This window comes from Notolabrus celidotus, chromosome 7 (assembly GCF_009762535.1).
Source record: "Notolabrus celidotus isolate fNotCel1 chromosome 7, fNotCel1.pri, whole genome shotgun sequence".
NCBI lineage: Eukaryota > Metazoa > Chordata > Actinopteri > Labriformes > Labridae > Notolabrus > Notolabrus celidotus.
Genome location: NC_048278.1, coordinates 24,242,486 through 24,259,290, shown reverse-complemented (window position 1 = coordinate 24,259,290; position 16,805 = coordinate 24,242,486). Strand labels below are relative to the sequence as shown.

Genomic DNA, 16,805 nt, shown 5'->3' with positions numbered 1-16,805 from the left:
TAGTTTAGATTTTTATTAGCTAGCTAAGTAGTTGTTAGATGGTTGTTAGCCTTGATGCTAGCAAAAAATTCCAGTTGGGGTTGGTCGTCACATTCTCTTTGGGGTTGGTTGTCACATGTAACAACCAACCCCTATGTTGGGAAAATCATACATGGTGAAATGAGTTGGAGTGTGCAGACCCTACATTTGCCATCACTGTAACTCAGACAGTGACTGCATGTAGCCTAGTTGAGTAGACCATTATTGTTAGGCCTATTTTTTTTGTTCTTTATGTTGTTATATAGGCTGATTTAAAGATGTGTTTCCTCTTCATGTTCCTTGCTCATTTCATGTTAAAATGCATTCAGTTATCTAGGCCTATCACTTGTCAGTGCAATTCAATTTTCAAATTTAGTTCTGCCTTCTTGCCAGTAAAAAGCGTGACAACCAACCCCGTTCTCCCCTATTGTATATTTGACCACACCTGCCATCATGGTACTATCAACATACTGGTGTGCAAGCCCAAAATGATCATCTGATAAAGAGCAGTAAGTGGCAACATTTATTATTTAATAAATGTCTTGTGGCATTAGGTAAGTGTGTGGGCTTATCTTCTTTTTCTTTGAGATGTGCATATAATGTACCTGTCTACAGAGCATCAGTGATGTCTGTGATAGGAAGTGAGTCAAAAAGACAATAACCCACTGCACAGTGATCGGCTGTTCACTCTGCTTCTGTCTGTCAAACTAATTGACTGAGCTGCTGTACTACTAGAGGACAGAGCTGCTTTTATTCTCAGGCAGTGAGGCTTCTGACACCTTCCCTCATGAATAAATGTTTGTTGTTGAACATGAAGGGACTACAATTGTTGTTGTACAACCCTGTGGGGTTGAATGACAAACTAATAAACCTTGAACCTGCAAGTCTGGTTACAGACCTCCGCACAGACAGGAAATTATGCATCTTAAAAGAGAATGAATCCAAATCCTCTCCCTTAGTTTGTGCTGTGTGGAAGTTTAACACCACAGGGACAATGCTTTTCTCCTTCACTTGTTGTGTTATAGTGTTATATCTGAGTATTGAGGGGATTTTTGCAGGAACTACTTGCAGTCTTTGCCATCTGTTCCACAACAGCAGATAGACATGCTGACACCACCCACCCCACAACCCTCTACATAGTGCTGTGATCAGTGCCAGTGCCACAAGGACAACCAGGAGAAACAGGGCGTCGATGGTGGAAAACCCACACTGAATGACGCCAGATTCCGCCTAAATCTTTTGTTTTCTATGTTACCAACGTGAACGTGACCTTCAGTTGAAACAATGAGGTACGAGCTGCCAGCTGTGTGAGCGCATGATAATCTCAGAGCTGGAAAAAAATTAATTAGAAAAAGCGCAGAGTCATCTGTTGATCTTTCAGAGAGAACAGCTTGAGGGCTTTAAAAAAACTCAAACAAGGTCATTTTACAAGGAAAAGTTGATTAATTTTAGACCTAATCTTTAAAGATTGCTGCTTTCATATTTCATCTGTAGAGCTCACCTGTTGTTTTTGTCCACACTGATGCTCTCTCCTCCAGGAATGAGCTCCTTGACTTCTGTCATCCCATAGTTCTCCCTGGTGATCTGAACGTGTGATCAACAAAGAGTCATGGATTTGTCCATCTCCTCAGTAAAATGAATTCAACACTTACAGTTAAAAGATAAGTGTGTTGACATTAGATATCAATCTAAATCTCACATAAAGAGACAATAAAAACAACAATGAAGTGATGCTACTAACAAACATTGTGTGCTCCCAAAGATTGATATATCTCTGTGTCCTCTGTTACACTTTTGAACTTATTTCTTATTGAACAATAACACTGAAGATCCCACACACCAGGGCGACGGGCTTCATTTTAACCATTGCACATTAAGGTTGGGAAAATACTTGAATTTGTATAAACTCAGAGATCATGCATTATTTTCAGCATAATGAGAATGATTTTTCATCACAAATCACTCATGTAAACTAAGTCTTTCAATATTTTAAAAGCAGTGATTGTAGGAGCCTAAATGCAATTCATGATGTTGTAATAATTTAAGTTCATGTGCAAAGTAATAATTTACATAGATACTTTATTTATAAGGATTAAGATAAATATTTACATTTATAAAAATATGGTAAAAAGTTAAAGTTCATTATGCTGTAAGTATTTTCTATAATATTAAAAAGGTATTTGGATTTGTGACATAGAATTTCATGTGTTGGAAGGGTGGTTGAATCATGCATGCTTTAACCACCCCCCCTTGTTAAGGTTCGTGATCCCCGTAGAGAGTTGCTGAGCCACACAGTTTTTACTTGGGTGGCCAAACTGGGGCACTGAATGTTAAGGGTTGGCCAGGCATGGAAAACATTAGGGGCTTACCCCAAACCTAGGAGGATTACTTCCAGTAATCACATCTACTTTAACTTCTTTTTATAAAATAATTTAAAATTGTTACATTTTTGTAGATTTCTAACGTTAACATTAAAAATGTAACTCGACAGAGTGTCAACATTTAAATCTGCTGAACTGAACTCTTTAAGGACTCAAAATGAAGATGATTGTCCAAAGTCAAAGCATCAACAAAAAAATTTCAAATCCACAGAAACTACTCTCTCTGCAGCTTGTTGAAACACAACACAATAGCTGCTTTCAATATAAGTAATGCCTCTGACATGGCAAATAGCCAATCATGTTTAAGAATTTCAGGGTTGCCAATGGGGTGGCCAATCAGTTTTCAGAGGTGGCCACCCCTGGCCACCCCTGGCCACCCCTGGCCACCCCCTGGCTCCGCCACTGCCCGTAGATGCTTCGTTTTTGAATTAGGCAAGGAGAGAGAGGAGCCACACTGTGTTTTTGACCTCTCTCTTTCTTTCTCACGCTCTTTAAGTTTCTTTAAGAATTTGTGGATAAAAACATGGAAAAGAACACCTTTCTGTATTTGTTTCATTTTTTATTTAAGTAAACAGCTTAAACTTTTATTGAGTGATCCTGTTGAGTTTTTTTTTGAGGAAAAATTCAAGAAAGGGATTTTTGAAAGTGTCAAAACTAAGGCTTCATTCAGTGGAACCCACAGTGATATTGTGGTAGTGTGATAGTAACTAGTTGACTCCTGGTATCTCACACAATGTGGAGAATAGTATGACAAACCTGCATCCACCTGCTCTGAGAGGACATGAGCTTGCTGAATGCACACCCTTGTTATTATGCATGCTAGCACTTTGAAGGTAGCTTGCTAATTGGTGTACATGTCACATAATATAGCAAACAAATTTAATTGGTTGTGTGGATCAGCAACATGTTACCAGACTGTTGTGAAAATATCAACAACCTGGTTGTAGAAAAATGTGAAATGAAAAGAATATAGCCGGGGAAATGTACACCGTGGACGTGTACAGTTATTTCTGTTTGTCTCTCACAGTTTCATCTCAGACAGAGGTAATAATAAAGGCTTTGATAGCCCAGAAAACTTTGATTTATAAATCTAGAAAGAGATCAAAAAGTCCTTCACTTAATCTCTGTTGTAGAAAAACCGGACCTAACTTAAATGTTAAAGTTGCAATAAATGTAACAGATAAAACGCACTTACAGCAAAGTTGAGAAGAAACATCTCCTCCATGTCGTTCCCTTCATAGTCTAGAAGTTGTTGTAGACTCCTGCAAGAAAATTTACAGATTAACCAACATTATGAATTTATGACAGTGAACGCAACAGTTGCTTAAAACAAAACTATCATTCAGTGTGGCCCAGAATCACCAGCATGAAAAACAAAAACATCATGGAGTAAGAAAGTTGATAGCAGCCCCTTCATGACTTTAACTGGTTTATATTTTTTTGTTTAGGAAAAATGAGTGGAATGATATATACATATTTTTCTACCTCATCAGACAGTTAACTACTTACACCTGTCTTCTCAGGATTTACTCTGTCCCTGTTTGACTTCTAGATTGAAAACCAGGGATCAGCTGTGCCCAACAGCTGCATGGATCAAACAGATATATTAGGGAACACTCAAATCTGTCTGTTGGATTTAAAGTAGGGTGGTATCAAATTTACTAATAATAGTATTTACAATGAGTCAGAGGGAATTTACTGTTCATTTCTAAGATAGGAAAAAACTATCACAAAACAGTGAACACGGAAAGAAGACAAAAATCATAATAAAAAAAGAAGCACGTACACAACTGCGTTACAGTTTGAGGTCATTCAGTACTTTCAAAGCATGGAGAAGACAATATAAATGAATTTAATCCAAAACAAGATTCTTTTCACCTCTGATAAGATTTAGAAACATAGCATTAAAAATGTTCCCTGGACAAAGTCTTTGGACGTTGTGTTCTTTCTGAAAGCAACTCCACAGACAGAGCTGCTCCACATGTAGCCTTCAGCTGACTCATCTTAAAATCAATAGTAAACTGGACACAATTAGACACAGAGGAAGTGCTGACCCGTCCTGCTCTAAAGTTAGAAAAGAGGCATTGCTCCGTGGCAAGCGATGTCACTTCTACTTACAACAACAATCAAAACGTGGTTATGTAAGAGATGACACACTGTGGCGCCCTGACCAGAAACCCTCATTCTTCATGTCTGTTTGAGCAAAGCTGTTTTGGTGATGTGGGTTTAGAATTTGCCGGTAATAAGTTTCATTTGTGGATTAACAGATCGTTGTTGTTTTTTTATATTGAAACATCTTTGTAACAGTTTCCAATCTTAGATGACCAGACCAAACAATTACAGCTAATGGTAGCAGCTGCAATGCCGACCAAAACCTGAAAATGCTCTAAATTAGACTGTAACCCCCCTTTGTGGTGCCTGGTCCCTAGTTTGCTCTTACATCCCTGTTATATTGTTCTACTGGTTCAGTAAATTCTTTAAAAATGTTGGTGCTTCCTTTCCCCACCTCTTCTGCAGACGCTACTCCTACTATCCAGTATATGTATATGTATATATATATGTGTGTGTAACTGGTTATTATCTGAATAGATCGTTCAGTTTCACAATCCTATTTAATTTCTTACTATGTTACTGCTGTTAAAAATGTGTGTGTAAATAATATTCATGTTAATAATTACCAGAGTTTACTGTACAGAAGCTTGTGGCTGCAGTTTTTAGACTGTTTACACATGGCACCAGGCCACACTTTTGTTAGATGTTTTATGAAAGAGTTATTTTTCTATACAACTATTTAATGTATGTTGGGCTGTTCCTTGTGCTCCCTGATTTAATATGTGGCCAAAATGGTATTTAGTCAGGATTGTACAGTTCTTGTGAGTTTTTTATTTCTTTATCAGGAGAGGAGAAGGGGGAAGTTTGAAGGAGCTAAAAAAAAAAGAAAAGAAAAAGAGTGCTGCTTTTGTCTAAACAAAAGTCAGGTTTGACTTGTAATGAATAATTGTATGTAAATTGAAATGTGAAGAAAGTTTTTTTGGAACACTCTGAAAAAAAAAAAAAAAAAGAAAAAGAAAATACTCTAAATTCCTCCTCAGAGGTGTTTCTACCTGGCCTCAGTGGGTGAGAGCTCCATTAAGTCCTCCAGCGTTGTCAACACATCGAGCAGCTTCTTGTAGAGAGCCAGGGGGAAGTGGAGGTCCACCACTGTGGAGTTGTAGATGGCCAGACCACAGATGATCCCGATCAGATGAAACCAGTTCTGCTCTACAAAGCACTTGAAACACACATGAGAAAAAATGATCCATCGATGTCCTTACTACCAAAGTCTAACTGTATTAACATCTCCCATAATAAGAACAGGCAACTTCTCCTATCAACAGAGGCTTTATACTTCAGACGTACTGTCTTACTGTCAAATTGTTGGTTCTCAACATTTGTCATTTAAAAATAAAACTGTGTGTTCATTAACTGTAGACTGGAGCTTAAAACCACAGATCAGGTATTTTGTTACAGTAGCTTATTTTCCTGGTATATCTTATTACCCTGAGTAAACCAATGGCCAGTTGACGGGGATAATGAAACAGTTTATTCAGGAATTTAACTTCTTTTTTTTTTTTGGAACAATGGGATAATTGTGGAGAACTCAAGGAAAGTTTTGGTTCATGTGATAACGCCCTGTTTTTGCCTTCATGACCTTTCTGAAGGATTCCTATCAGACAACATTTCACCTATTCAACTGTGAGTTTTAATTTCAGCATAAGTTAACATGACATGAATCTTTAGCCTTCTTTCTTGCCTTTCAGACATTTTACTGTCTCCTCTCATAACACCTGAGTAAATGTAGATTGTTTTTATTCATTCGTTTCTATGATAAAAGGCAAGGTTACAAAAAGCTGCTCTACCTCGCACAGAAAGACAGGACAAAAGGAGTCACAATGACCCTGCTCAGTTAGCGGATCGCTATGTCTGCCACTTATGAAACAAGTGTTCAGAGACACGTTCGTTTCCCTCATGAGGGTCTGTGTTTTGTCAATCTGAATGTTGCCACTGACACATTAAACTATGTGCACTAGCAGAAACAGCACACATTCCTAGAAAACACAGCTGTAGGTAAAAACACAGCCAAAACACACGTGCTGATGCAGGTACATTTTAGGCTCCCTGAACTAACACTGAATTAAATCTGAAATATTCAAAAACTGTTTCTGGGGAAAACAAAAAGACATGTTTCAAAATGTATTTTCCTCCAGGTGCATTTCCTCTGCTTCTTTATCTCACAGCAAACTTAAATGAGCTGTTACTGCCCCTCATCCACCCCGAGTGTAAATAGTAAAATGTTACATCATTAGTATACAGGATGAAGCATCGCCCTGCAGAGCCACTCACTTTGTCTGAGAACCAGAGCAGGTTTGAGTCTTTGTAATGAGTGAACATCCCATAAACTGGATCCATCAGCTCCTTCAACAGCAGCAGGAAGAACTCCTTAGTTACTCCACCAGCGTCTACGGCCTCTTCGCCATCAAAGATCACCTGATCGAAAGGAGAGTTAGAGGAGATTTTATCTTTCGGCACAATAAACGAACCGCAGGGACCTTTTAAATGCTTCGTCATGGCTCTTACCTTGAGCGGTTTCTTGAGATCTACGTCAGAGTACATGGTGAGCTCGCGTAGTGTGTCACTGACTAAATGGTTCCTGCGCACATGGAGTACTAGGTAAGGGTTCCTAGCAAGGTGGGGTTCCAGCGTGAGCAGCATAAAGACATTATGCAGGTTTGCACCGCTGACTGCCATCTTTGAGAAGAGGAAAGACAGAAACATAAAGAGTTAGATTCAGAAACATCACAGGGTTTTTAAGAAAACAACCAAAGTAAACCAAATTCTTGGTTTTAACAAAGTAAATGACTTCTTTAAGAGAATTAAAGCTGTGTTCACACCAGCAGCTACCTGCATTTGCAGTTCAGCATCTGTTTGCAGCATGGTTGTCTTGGCTTGAGCGTTCAGTATGAACGGGTAGGCACATAGGTTCACTGAGGGAAAGTCACTCTGCAGGAAAATTAGTTCATATTCTCATTACATTGATATTTTTTAAAGGGTCATCATCATAAAATGTTATATGAGATGTTCAAAAATCAATCTTTAAATCAAGTACCTGTGATGGGGATGATCCAACTTTCTAAGAATGCGAAATGAGGAAGAAAGAAGAGTCACTTCAGCGGATTTTAAACAGAACATTGCTGTTAATAAAAATGAAAAAGCAGTTATTCAGGAGGGGCTCGTCTGTGTACTCAGAATCTAACTGGATAGCAAGAACTGACAAACAGTAACACACCCACAAACACTTATGGACAAAATTTCACACTGTCTCCGCAGACACTGAGATGACATGAGTTTCGAGTGTGTGTATATCCTCCAGAGTGTGCGAGGACTCAGCAGATGTCAGGTAACAAGGAAGTGAAACATTGTGGGTTGTTGTCCGCACTCACAATGTCAGCTTTACTCAGAAACCATTTGAGGTAGTCTTCCTGGATGTCCACCAGGCTGGTGATGTCAGGGATATAAAAGTGGTTGTACTCCACGTGGTGGGCCTTTAAGTTTACCTGGTGACATGGATAAAAAACACGTCAGATATCACACTTTCCCTCCTCAAATTAGAGTTGACTATTGCAGAACAGACTCCTTGTTAAACGTAGCAGTGACTGATCTGTGTTGATACCTTGTGGAGCTTCTCCAGCAACCTTAGCGTGGCAACAAAATAGTTCTCGTAGAAAACGGGTACAAGCAGCGTCTTTCCTCCAGTTAGCATAAACACAACGATGCTCTTGTACATGTCGACCATCCTGGTAAACACGCTGCCATCCACAAAACACCACCAGTTATCTGCAGATACAGACCAAACAAATTAATTTAAACAAAAACCTCACTCTAACTCAACTGGACTATTTTTTCCTTTACTCAGTGCTGGAATGAAAATGTGTACATTCATGTGAGTGCTTTGAAGGTATGTGTATTTAACGTGATTATTTCCATGCCATATTTCTCTCTACATTCAGCCAGTTACATTTGTTTTGGTATTATTACAAAATAATCTACCCAGGAGACTGTGAGTAGTTTAAATCAGCTTCACCTCTGCCAGTTGAAACAAAATGTGATGTTCACGTTTATGCATTTATCTTTGCAGTCCAGTGGTTTGTTCCCAAATGTTCCCTCAGGATTACAAGCTAATCCCAGGAGACATGACTGTGTTGAAGTTGTCGACACACTGCAGATGAAAAGTTTAAAGGTGTGTGGCGAGACGTCACACGGTGGGTTTGAAGTGACATGATGATGATCTGTGTTTTTACCAAAGGAGTTTTATGTGATCCGATTTAAAAAAAATGTGAACATGCAAGTATGATACCCAATACTTTGCTGGGGTTAGCGTCTAGCCGGAGGATGGCCATCGCCAGGGGAATAGTGAGGCTGATGTAGTTCTTGGAGTCCAGCAGGGCCGGGTACTCAGACAAGATGAGGTAAATCCTCATGGCCTCAACGTCCGGAGGGGAGCGGGGCAGCTGAGGGATCAACAGACTCTCAAAACTCTTGCTGGCCTGTTTTGGATGCAGGAAGAGGGAGGATGTGTGAGACAAAATGTGTATATTTATATTTTTAATCACATAGAAACAAATACGATTTACTGTAGTGCACTGTCACATGCTTGAAAGGTACAAGTATAAACAAATAAACAAGAGGAACTTTTTAGATACCATAATAACTAGGCGAAGAAATATTGCTAAATACATTTTGGGAGAGGCTTTTAGTGGTTTGGAATTTGGCCTCTTTCTACAAACAGATTATAAGTTAAGTTGCTTTCAGATGCAGGAACCAAAAACCAAACATTACTGAGCTAATGTTAGAGGGGATGACTCAGGATCTGCTCCTCGACAAAATGTACTTGAAAAACAAGATTGTTATCCACACATGGTGTTATTTTACTTTAAACAAGCCAGATGGCCAATAATGTGAATGTTTCTCCTTTTAATTCTTTATTATGGTGATAAAACCCAAACAGGAAATGACGTAGAATCTTCACTCAGTACCAAATATCAGTCACGTCAAGTTTTTTTTCTATTTGTGGACCTTTTGGCTCATAAGATAGAGGATATAATGTTCATCTCCAGCAATTACTTTGTATTTGGGAACTTCTCAAAATAGAAAAAGTGGTGTTACATTTGGGTAAGTGGTTTATTTCTCCATGGCAATCTTTAATAATATATGTAATAATTGAGTGAGCCTATATATGTTTTGCTTCAACAGAAAAAAATAAAAGATGAATCTTATCCTGTTACAATAAATAAGAAAGCAATTTTTAATGCAAATATAGCAGCAGTAGGAGGGATCACTAAGTAGTGCAACACAGTCATGTCTTCGAAAACTGGGTTTTGGAGTCAAAGGAAAATAAAGCTGGCATTACCATGTACTCAGATATATAAATACACTCTTAGACAGTACCTGCTCCAGGAGTCCAGAGAAAGCTGGTCTGCTTAACCTCTCGAACAGTATTCTGACAGAGTTGAGATCGATGCCCGGGATCTTTGGGTTGGTTTTGAAATGCGCATCATCACTGGCAAAAACAAACAAACGTGATTATGTTTGGACCATGTTTAATATCTCAGTGACCGCTAACAGAGTTAAAATAGATTAGAGCTCAGATTCAGGGGCTTTATGGTAAGGCCTTGATATAAAGGGCGCACGTTACTTTGGATAAAAACCAGTCAATTGAAACCCTGACATGTGGTAGGTCAGCTGCCTGTGAGCTAAATCCACTGAATGGGAAACACACACAGAGCCAGAGGAAGCATCAGTTTGGTGAACCCACTCAGCCTGAAGGTATGTCAGTCACTCCCTGAGAAGATCTCTTTAGCCTGGGAGCCTGAATCTGAACCTCCACATGAAGCATGGCACCTATTTATAGTGTCAGCCTTCATGTCCTGATAACACTGCTTTTATTTAGTCATAATACAGATACATCACATGGATGTTGTGCAGACTGTTTGCCAAACAAGACCAAACGATGCAAATAGTACTCTGCAAGATTTAGCACTGATCCGCATTAGTTTAAGAACTCAGTGGTTTTTAAGAACCAGGTGAGCTGTTCTGATCCCATATGGATCCAGATAGAAGAAAACACAGGTATAAGGGTCCTACCTGCAGTTTATATACACTCAATTATTTTATTGTCATCTTTTAATATAGTTTTGATGTTCGATCATCTGCATGTGGTAAATAATAATCAGTAATCAATGGAATCCAAAGCAGTTGTCGTTTAATTCTAAAAGTATACCAATGTGTAAGCATCAAAATATTAAGTGCTCCTTATGAACTAAGAATGAAGTGCATTAAACTTCGATATGGGTATAAGATAAAGGTAAAGAAAGGCTAATCATACTACCTTTATATACCTCTGAGTACTTTAGTCTCTTTTTATACATCTGATATGTGGTGGCGAAGCAATAGGACTTCAAAGTTGTACTTTAAGAAACTGTACAGTACTGATTTAATAAAAAAACATGTTTGAGTACTATTCCAATTACTTCCTGCTGTGTCTATAGATAGTACAGTGTTTAATGCACCCCCCCAGAGATCTGTTTTCCACCCTGATGGCCTCAAAAGTTCATACCATGTTTATGATAAGTATCTGCTGATGAGTGCAGTAGAAAGTCTTCACTGGCCTTCACACAGAGATAGTCAGAGAACAGTGACCACACAGCAGCTTTCTCAGCCCTGACCATCAGCATGTTCTGTTGTATAAGACGACATACCAAGAAAGTGTGTGACATGTACAATGTGGGTGCATTGAGGTCTCAGCTGAATCACCTCTTAGGAGTCTAGCTGACGTCTCAGTCTATGCTTTATCCATGTTATTAGTTTTCTGTTGTATCATGTTTGTATTTTCTAGTTCATTTTAGTTTTTCAATCAGTGTTTTATCCCACTGAAAAGTACTATAAAGGAATGCTGAAATTCCTACCATAAAATTTTGACCATTATTATTTTCCTATCTGATGTGCGAGAAGATTTTTCATCAAATGCCAATGAACCTGAATCTAAGGTCAGTCAGGTTAATAACATAAAACAATTTCCAGAGAGGAAAGTGAAAGGTCTGCTACAAATCGGTGTGGTATTTTTCTCTAATCATTGCTTTTATTTCTGAAAAATCTGATAATTTCAAGTCTATCAATTATGGAATTCAACAATCTGCAAAGTTCACAGGGGGCAAATGCTGCAGGTTATGAGAAATCTTTGGCAAAACAATACACTGTTTTGTTGATGAAAAATTCACTTGTACCAAAAGATTTTGAGTATTCAATTTAAAATCTGAACCGAACAAAATAAAATAAAGCTACAGTATAGCTGTGACTAAAAACCATAGTAAGAAAGTTTAATATTTCCCAGCAAAAAGTGATATGGAAGTATAAAAAAAGCAGACATAGAAAACTTTATTGTAAAAGGAGATTATAATTACTTCAAAAGTGTGGTTGAGAACTTGTCACCAATAAAAACCTGCACATTAATATATGTAAACACTATGTTAACGTACCTTTGGTCCAAGAAGCTGGCATTCCAACACGCTGTAGACGAGAGTTGGATTATGATGTCGCTGTGAACAAAAACAGAATGGTAAAACATTAGACTCACAAGAACAGAGAAGAAACCTGAAATATACCTAACTGAGTAGATTTTATGTGTTTGAATAAATAAATCAATGACAGGAAATTTCAAAATTAAACTTTTATTTAACTTACTTTGTTACGCTAGAATCTGGGCCATACATAAGCTTTAACCTCCATGAATCTAATCTCTCATGCGTGATTGGGGAGAGGCTTCTATTGATATTTATCACTCTGAAGTCTTCTGAGGGGACAAAACTCTGCAGAGAGGAAGACAAACAGACACATAACAGCACAAACATTTAAACACTGTTTGCATTGGTACTTCCTTGAAGGGTGTCACAGTTCAGCACAAAGATATTTGTACTTTGGTCTGTGTTTAGTCTCTCTCCACCATGTAGATTAAATAAATGGACCACGCCTGAGGACTAAATATTTTTACTGTAGAAGCTGATCGTTTGTTATGTTGTTATCAGAACACATTCCAGACAATTTGCAGCAGACAACTGCTCCATGTACAGGTTGCTCAGATATAAAACCTAGTTCTGTCTTGACGCAAGTGCCACCTTGTGGCTGACACTGGAACTGACTGAATGGAGAGAATCAACAAAAAGGATTTGAGGTTTAATCCTGGTGTCCAATCTGTGGTCATATTGAAGAAAATTGTGAAGGTTAATAAACAAACATCCATCTTTTATTTTAAAAGTTTAAAAATGCTTACACTCCCTTTACATTAGAGCTCACAAAATAACAAAAAACAATTGTTCTGTCTTCTCAACTGGATAACTGCTTAGACATATCACACTCAAACTGAGAAACCTAAAATGTATCCTAAAGCTTTGACCAGCATCTCAAGAGCTGGTTTCAACAAACATTTTTCAAAGCTTGTTTAAGTTGGATTAAAAAGACCAAACATGTGAATTTTGTTTTGCCACATTTGTAATTGAAGGTCTTTTTGTGATCAGAGACACAACAAATTGTGTGGTTAGCTTGAAATCTGTGGTGCTGTGTTTGACTACATCTTCCGCTCCGAAAGAAAACATGCTAGTGCTTTGAAAAAAAGAGGATTTGCCTGATAGTGTTTTGCAAAAAACTGGAAGTTTTAATCAGCATCATTTTCTGTTTTCATCATGATCATGCTAACTTTTGTGTTGTGGGTTTAGTGCTGAAGGTTGGCTTCATCAGAGATTATTTTCCCTGTTCAAGACGTAATGTAACATATTTTCCAACTCTTGATCATGTATTATGTGAGCAGTACAGTAAAAAATAAATATTAATTCTTTTTAATTATTATGCTTTGAAATCAGAGGGAAGTGATGGAAATCAACAGGAGAACTAGTTATACATATATTTGAAGTCAGCTGATAGGGAGGCAGTAAGCTTTTGAGAAAGGGTTAATAAAATAAAATCACATACCTGCTCAGCGGCGTACAATAAGAAGCTATGGTCTCCGCCACAGATGATTTTGGTCACTGTGTAACGCTTTGATTCTAAGAAAGATAGAAAACCAAAATAGATTCTCAAATGACAAACACACCAAAGTTATTATCAGGATCCAGCCGAGCTCTGATCTTTACAACAACAGACACTTGTGTATGCTTGGTTGTTTCTTTTGGCTGTTATTCAGATTAATGAGCTCCTGAACATCAGTGAGTAGAAATGAAATGAAATGATATATATGTAGTATACAGTGGATAGCAAAAGTCTACACACCCCTGTTAAAATTCCAGGTTTTGTGATGTAAAAGAATGAGACCAAGATAAATCATGTCAGAACTTTTTCCACTCTTAATGTGACCTATAACGTGCACAATTAAATTGGGAAAAATCATTAAAATCTTTTAGGGGGAAGAATTGATTAATCCCAATAAAGATCAGCTGTTCTAGGAGGATTTCCCTGACATTTCCTCAGTTGCATCTTGCAGCAAAAGCCATGGTCCACAGAGAGCTTCCAAAGCATCAGAGGTATCTAATTGTTGAAAGGTATCAGTCAGGAGAAGGGTACAAACATGTTCCAAGGCATTAGATATACCAAGGACCACAGTCAAGACAGTCATCATCAAGTGGAGAAAATATGGAACAACAGTGACATTACCAAGACCTGAACATCCCTCGAAAACTGATGACAAGACGAGAAGAAAACTGTTCAGGGAGGCTTCCAAGAGGCCTACAGCAACATTAAAGGAGCTGCAGGGATTTCTGACTAGTACTGGCTGTGTACTACATGTGACAACATCTCTCATATTCTTCATATGTTTCGGCTATGGGTAGGGTGGCAAGACGGAAGCCTTTTCTTATGGAGAAAAACATCCAAGCCCGGCTACATTTTTCAAAAAGATGTATGAAGTCTCCCAAAAGCATGAAATGTTTTATGGTCTGCTGAAACCAAGGTTGAACTTTTTGGCCATAATTCCAAAAAGTATGTTTGGCGTAAAAACAACACTGCACATCACATAATGAACACCATACCCACAGAGAAGCATGGTGGGGGCAGGATCATGCTTTGGGGCTGTTTTTCTTCAGCTGGAACCAGGGCCTTAGTCAAGGTGGAGGGAAGTATGAACAGTTACAAATACCAGCCAGGTTTAACACAAAACCTCCAGGTCTCCATTAGGAAGATGAAGAGGAATTTCGCCTTTCGATACTACAACAAACCAAAGCATACATCCAAATCAACAAAAGCATGGCTTCACCAGAAGAACATTAAAGTTTTGGAACAGCCCAGCCAAAGTCCAGACCTGAATCCAATAGAATATCTGTTGGGTGGTCTGAAGGGGGCTGTGCACAGGAGATGCCCTCACTGTCTGATGGATTTGGAGTTTGTTTGTAAAGAAGAATGGATAAATATTGCCACGTCAACATGTGCCATGCTAACAGACTCCTACAAAAAAAACGTGGTGCTGTAATAAAATCAAAAGGTGCTTCAAACAATTATTAGTTAAAGGGTGTGTACACTTATGAAACCACATTATTTCATTTTTTTATTTTTTATTCTTCCCCCTAAAAGATTTCCCCAAAAAATTCAATTGAATTGTTCATGTTATCGGTCACACTACAGGTGGAAAAAGTTCTGATATGATTTATCTTGGTCTCATTTTTTTACATCACAAAACCTGGCATTTTAACAAGGCTGTGTAGACTTTCGCTATCCACTGTACATGTTTAAAGTGATAGATAAGTCTCCCTCTGACCTGTTCTATTGGCATTTTCAGTCAAGAAACTGGCCTTGACAGGAAACGGACTTCTGGCATCTCCCAGTATTCCTGTGCCCAGCTGACCATGGCTATTACAACCAAACGCATACACCACACCAGTGGAGGGCACAAACGCCAACGTGTGGTACCTGAAAGAAATTAAAATAACAATTAGGACGCAAAGACACAGAAGCATCCTGTGTCCTTTAAATGTATTAGTTTGTCTCTAGAGTTTAATATCAACCCAAGTGCTGACCCTTTAATTTAACAACTCAACATATGCTCCTTTAATATTTTCCTTTGTTTTGTGCTGTTTAAATGTAATACAAATGTTTGTGTTCAAAGCTTTTTGTACACCTCTATATACTGTGCACTTGTGGACATACTATAAGAGAGCAAGCAGGATACTACTGAAGGCACTAGGTGGTGCAGTGCAGGCAAAATGTTCGTTAGATTCACTTCGCTTCAAAATTCCAAAAATCGTATGTTTCAATTTATTTGCCGACTTAGTTCTTTTGGGTTGAGATCATCTTTGTCATATACATCCGACACAGTACTGTACAATACCAGTCCCAGCTATGAAGACAGTGATAAGTTTGCTTTTTTGTGTCCGACTTTCTGTTTGTTGGTCGGTTACTTTTTACATGTTCAAAATAAACGCTTTAATTCAATTCAATGACTTTACAGTATACATTTCTTTATTTGTTTTTCTTGTTTCTGTGTTCATTATTATGCACCAAAATGCAAAGACAAAATTCTTCCTACATTCGTTTTAAGCTTGATCTTGATTCTGATCTCATTCTCCTGTCAATGAGGTGGAAAAAAACATTTAAATATAACATCTCAGATCATGCGGTACAAGCAACAACCTCTGTTACTCCAGCCTTATAAACTACCATAAAGTTGGTTAATAACTTTCAGACACAGTTTGAGCTTCACAGAGATAGACTTGAGCAGAGTTTCATCAGATTGTGCAGCTCTGAAAACTGTGTACCTGCCGCAGGTGATCTGGGAAACCTCAGTGCCCATGAGCTCCAACACTCTTCTGGGTAAAAGTTCATTATTGGTGGAGCCATGACCCAGCTGACCCCAGGCGCCATCACCAAATGTAAACAAACCCCCATCCTGAAAGAGGCACGATCCAGATTAGTTTGTTGTTGTTGCTGTTGTTTGAGACAGAGGTTCAGTCAAAAACCACAACAAAAAAAATATTTTCAAGCTGGAAGATTACAATAAATCAGAGTTATGTAATAAGATTTGGATTTCATTTGTGGAATTAAGGTCATAGTGGTTGATATATTCCCATGCAACAAGCAGTCTTTCAAACAAAACTCTAAAACCTGAGCAGCAACCAACCACACGTGGCTATACACATTTGGATGCATGCAACCAGAGGCAACATGATAATCTGAGCTTATGTAGATATTTTCACTGCAAAGCACAGGAGGGAGGTCATCTATTTCTGTACCTTTGTCAGGGCTGCAGTGTGTTCATCCCCACAGCTGATGTGAACAACTTTTTGAGATCTCAAGAACTTGATGTGGCATGGGACGGCACGATCTGAGGACAGG

At 38.3% G+C, this 16,805-nt stretch overlaps 1 protein-coding gene across 2 annotated transcripts in view; it reads right to left on the bottom strand.

Moving 5' to 3' along the window:
• The window catches only part of herc3 (HECT and RLD domain containing E3 ubiquitin protein ligase 3), a 28,666-nt gene that overhangs the window by 5,608 nt on the left and 6,253 nt on the right, over window positions 1-16,805 (bottom strand). For both annotated transcript variants that reach the window (XM_034688703.1, XM_034688704.1), the window contains exons 6-22: window positions 16,703-16,794; window positions 16,229-16,359; window positions 15,232-15,383; window positions 13,458-13,531; window positions 12,177-12,301; window positions 11,972-12,031; window positions 9,885-9,996; window positions 8,794-8,983; window positions 8,110-8,273; window positions 7,880-7,993; window positions 7,546-7,569; window positions 7,341-7,439; window positions 7,017-7,187; window positions 6,783-6,926; window positions 5,504-5,670; window positions 3,595-3,661; window positions 1,520-1,602 (exon numbers count right to left, since the gene is read on the bottom strand). In XM_034688703.1, coding sequence (XP_034544594.1) covers window positions 1,520-1,602; window positions 3,595-3,661; window positions 5,504-5,670; window positions 6,783-6,926; window positions 7,017-7,187; window positions 7,341-7,439; window positions 7,546-7,569; window positions 7,880-7,993; window positions 8,110-8,273; window positions 8,794-8,983; window positions 9,885-9,996; window positions 11,972-12,031; window positions 12,177-12,301; window positions 13,458-13,531; window positions 15,232-15,383; window positions 16,229-16,359; window positions 16,703-16,794 — 1,969 coding nt within the window. The remainder of the gene's footprint in view (window positions 1-1,519; window positions 1,603-3,594; window positions 3,662-5,503; window positions 5,671-6,782; window positions 6,927-7,016; window positions 7,188-7,340; window positions 7,440-7,545; window positions 7,570-7,879; window positions 7,994-8,109; window positions 8,274-8,793; window positions 8,984-9,884; window positions 9,997-11,971; window positions 12,032-12,176; window positions 12,302-13,457; window positions 13,532-15,231; window positions 15,384-16,228; window positions 16,360-16,702; window positions 16,795-16,805) is intronic.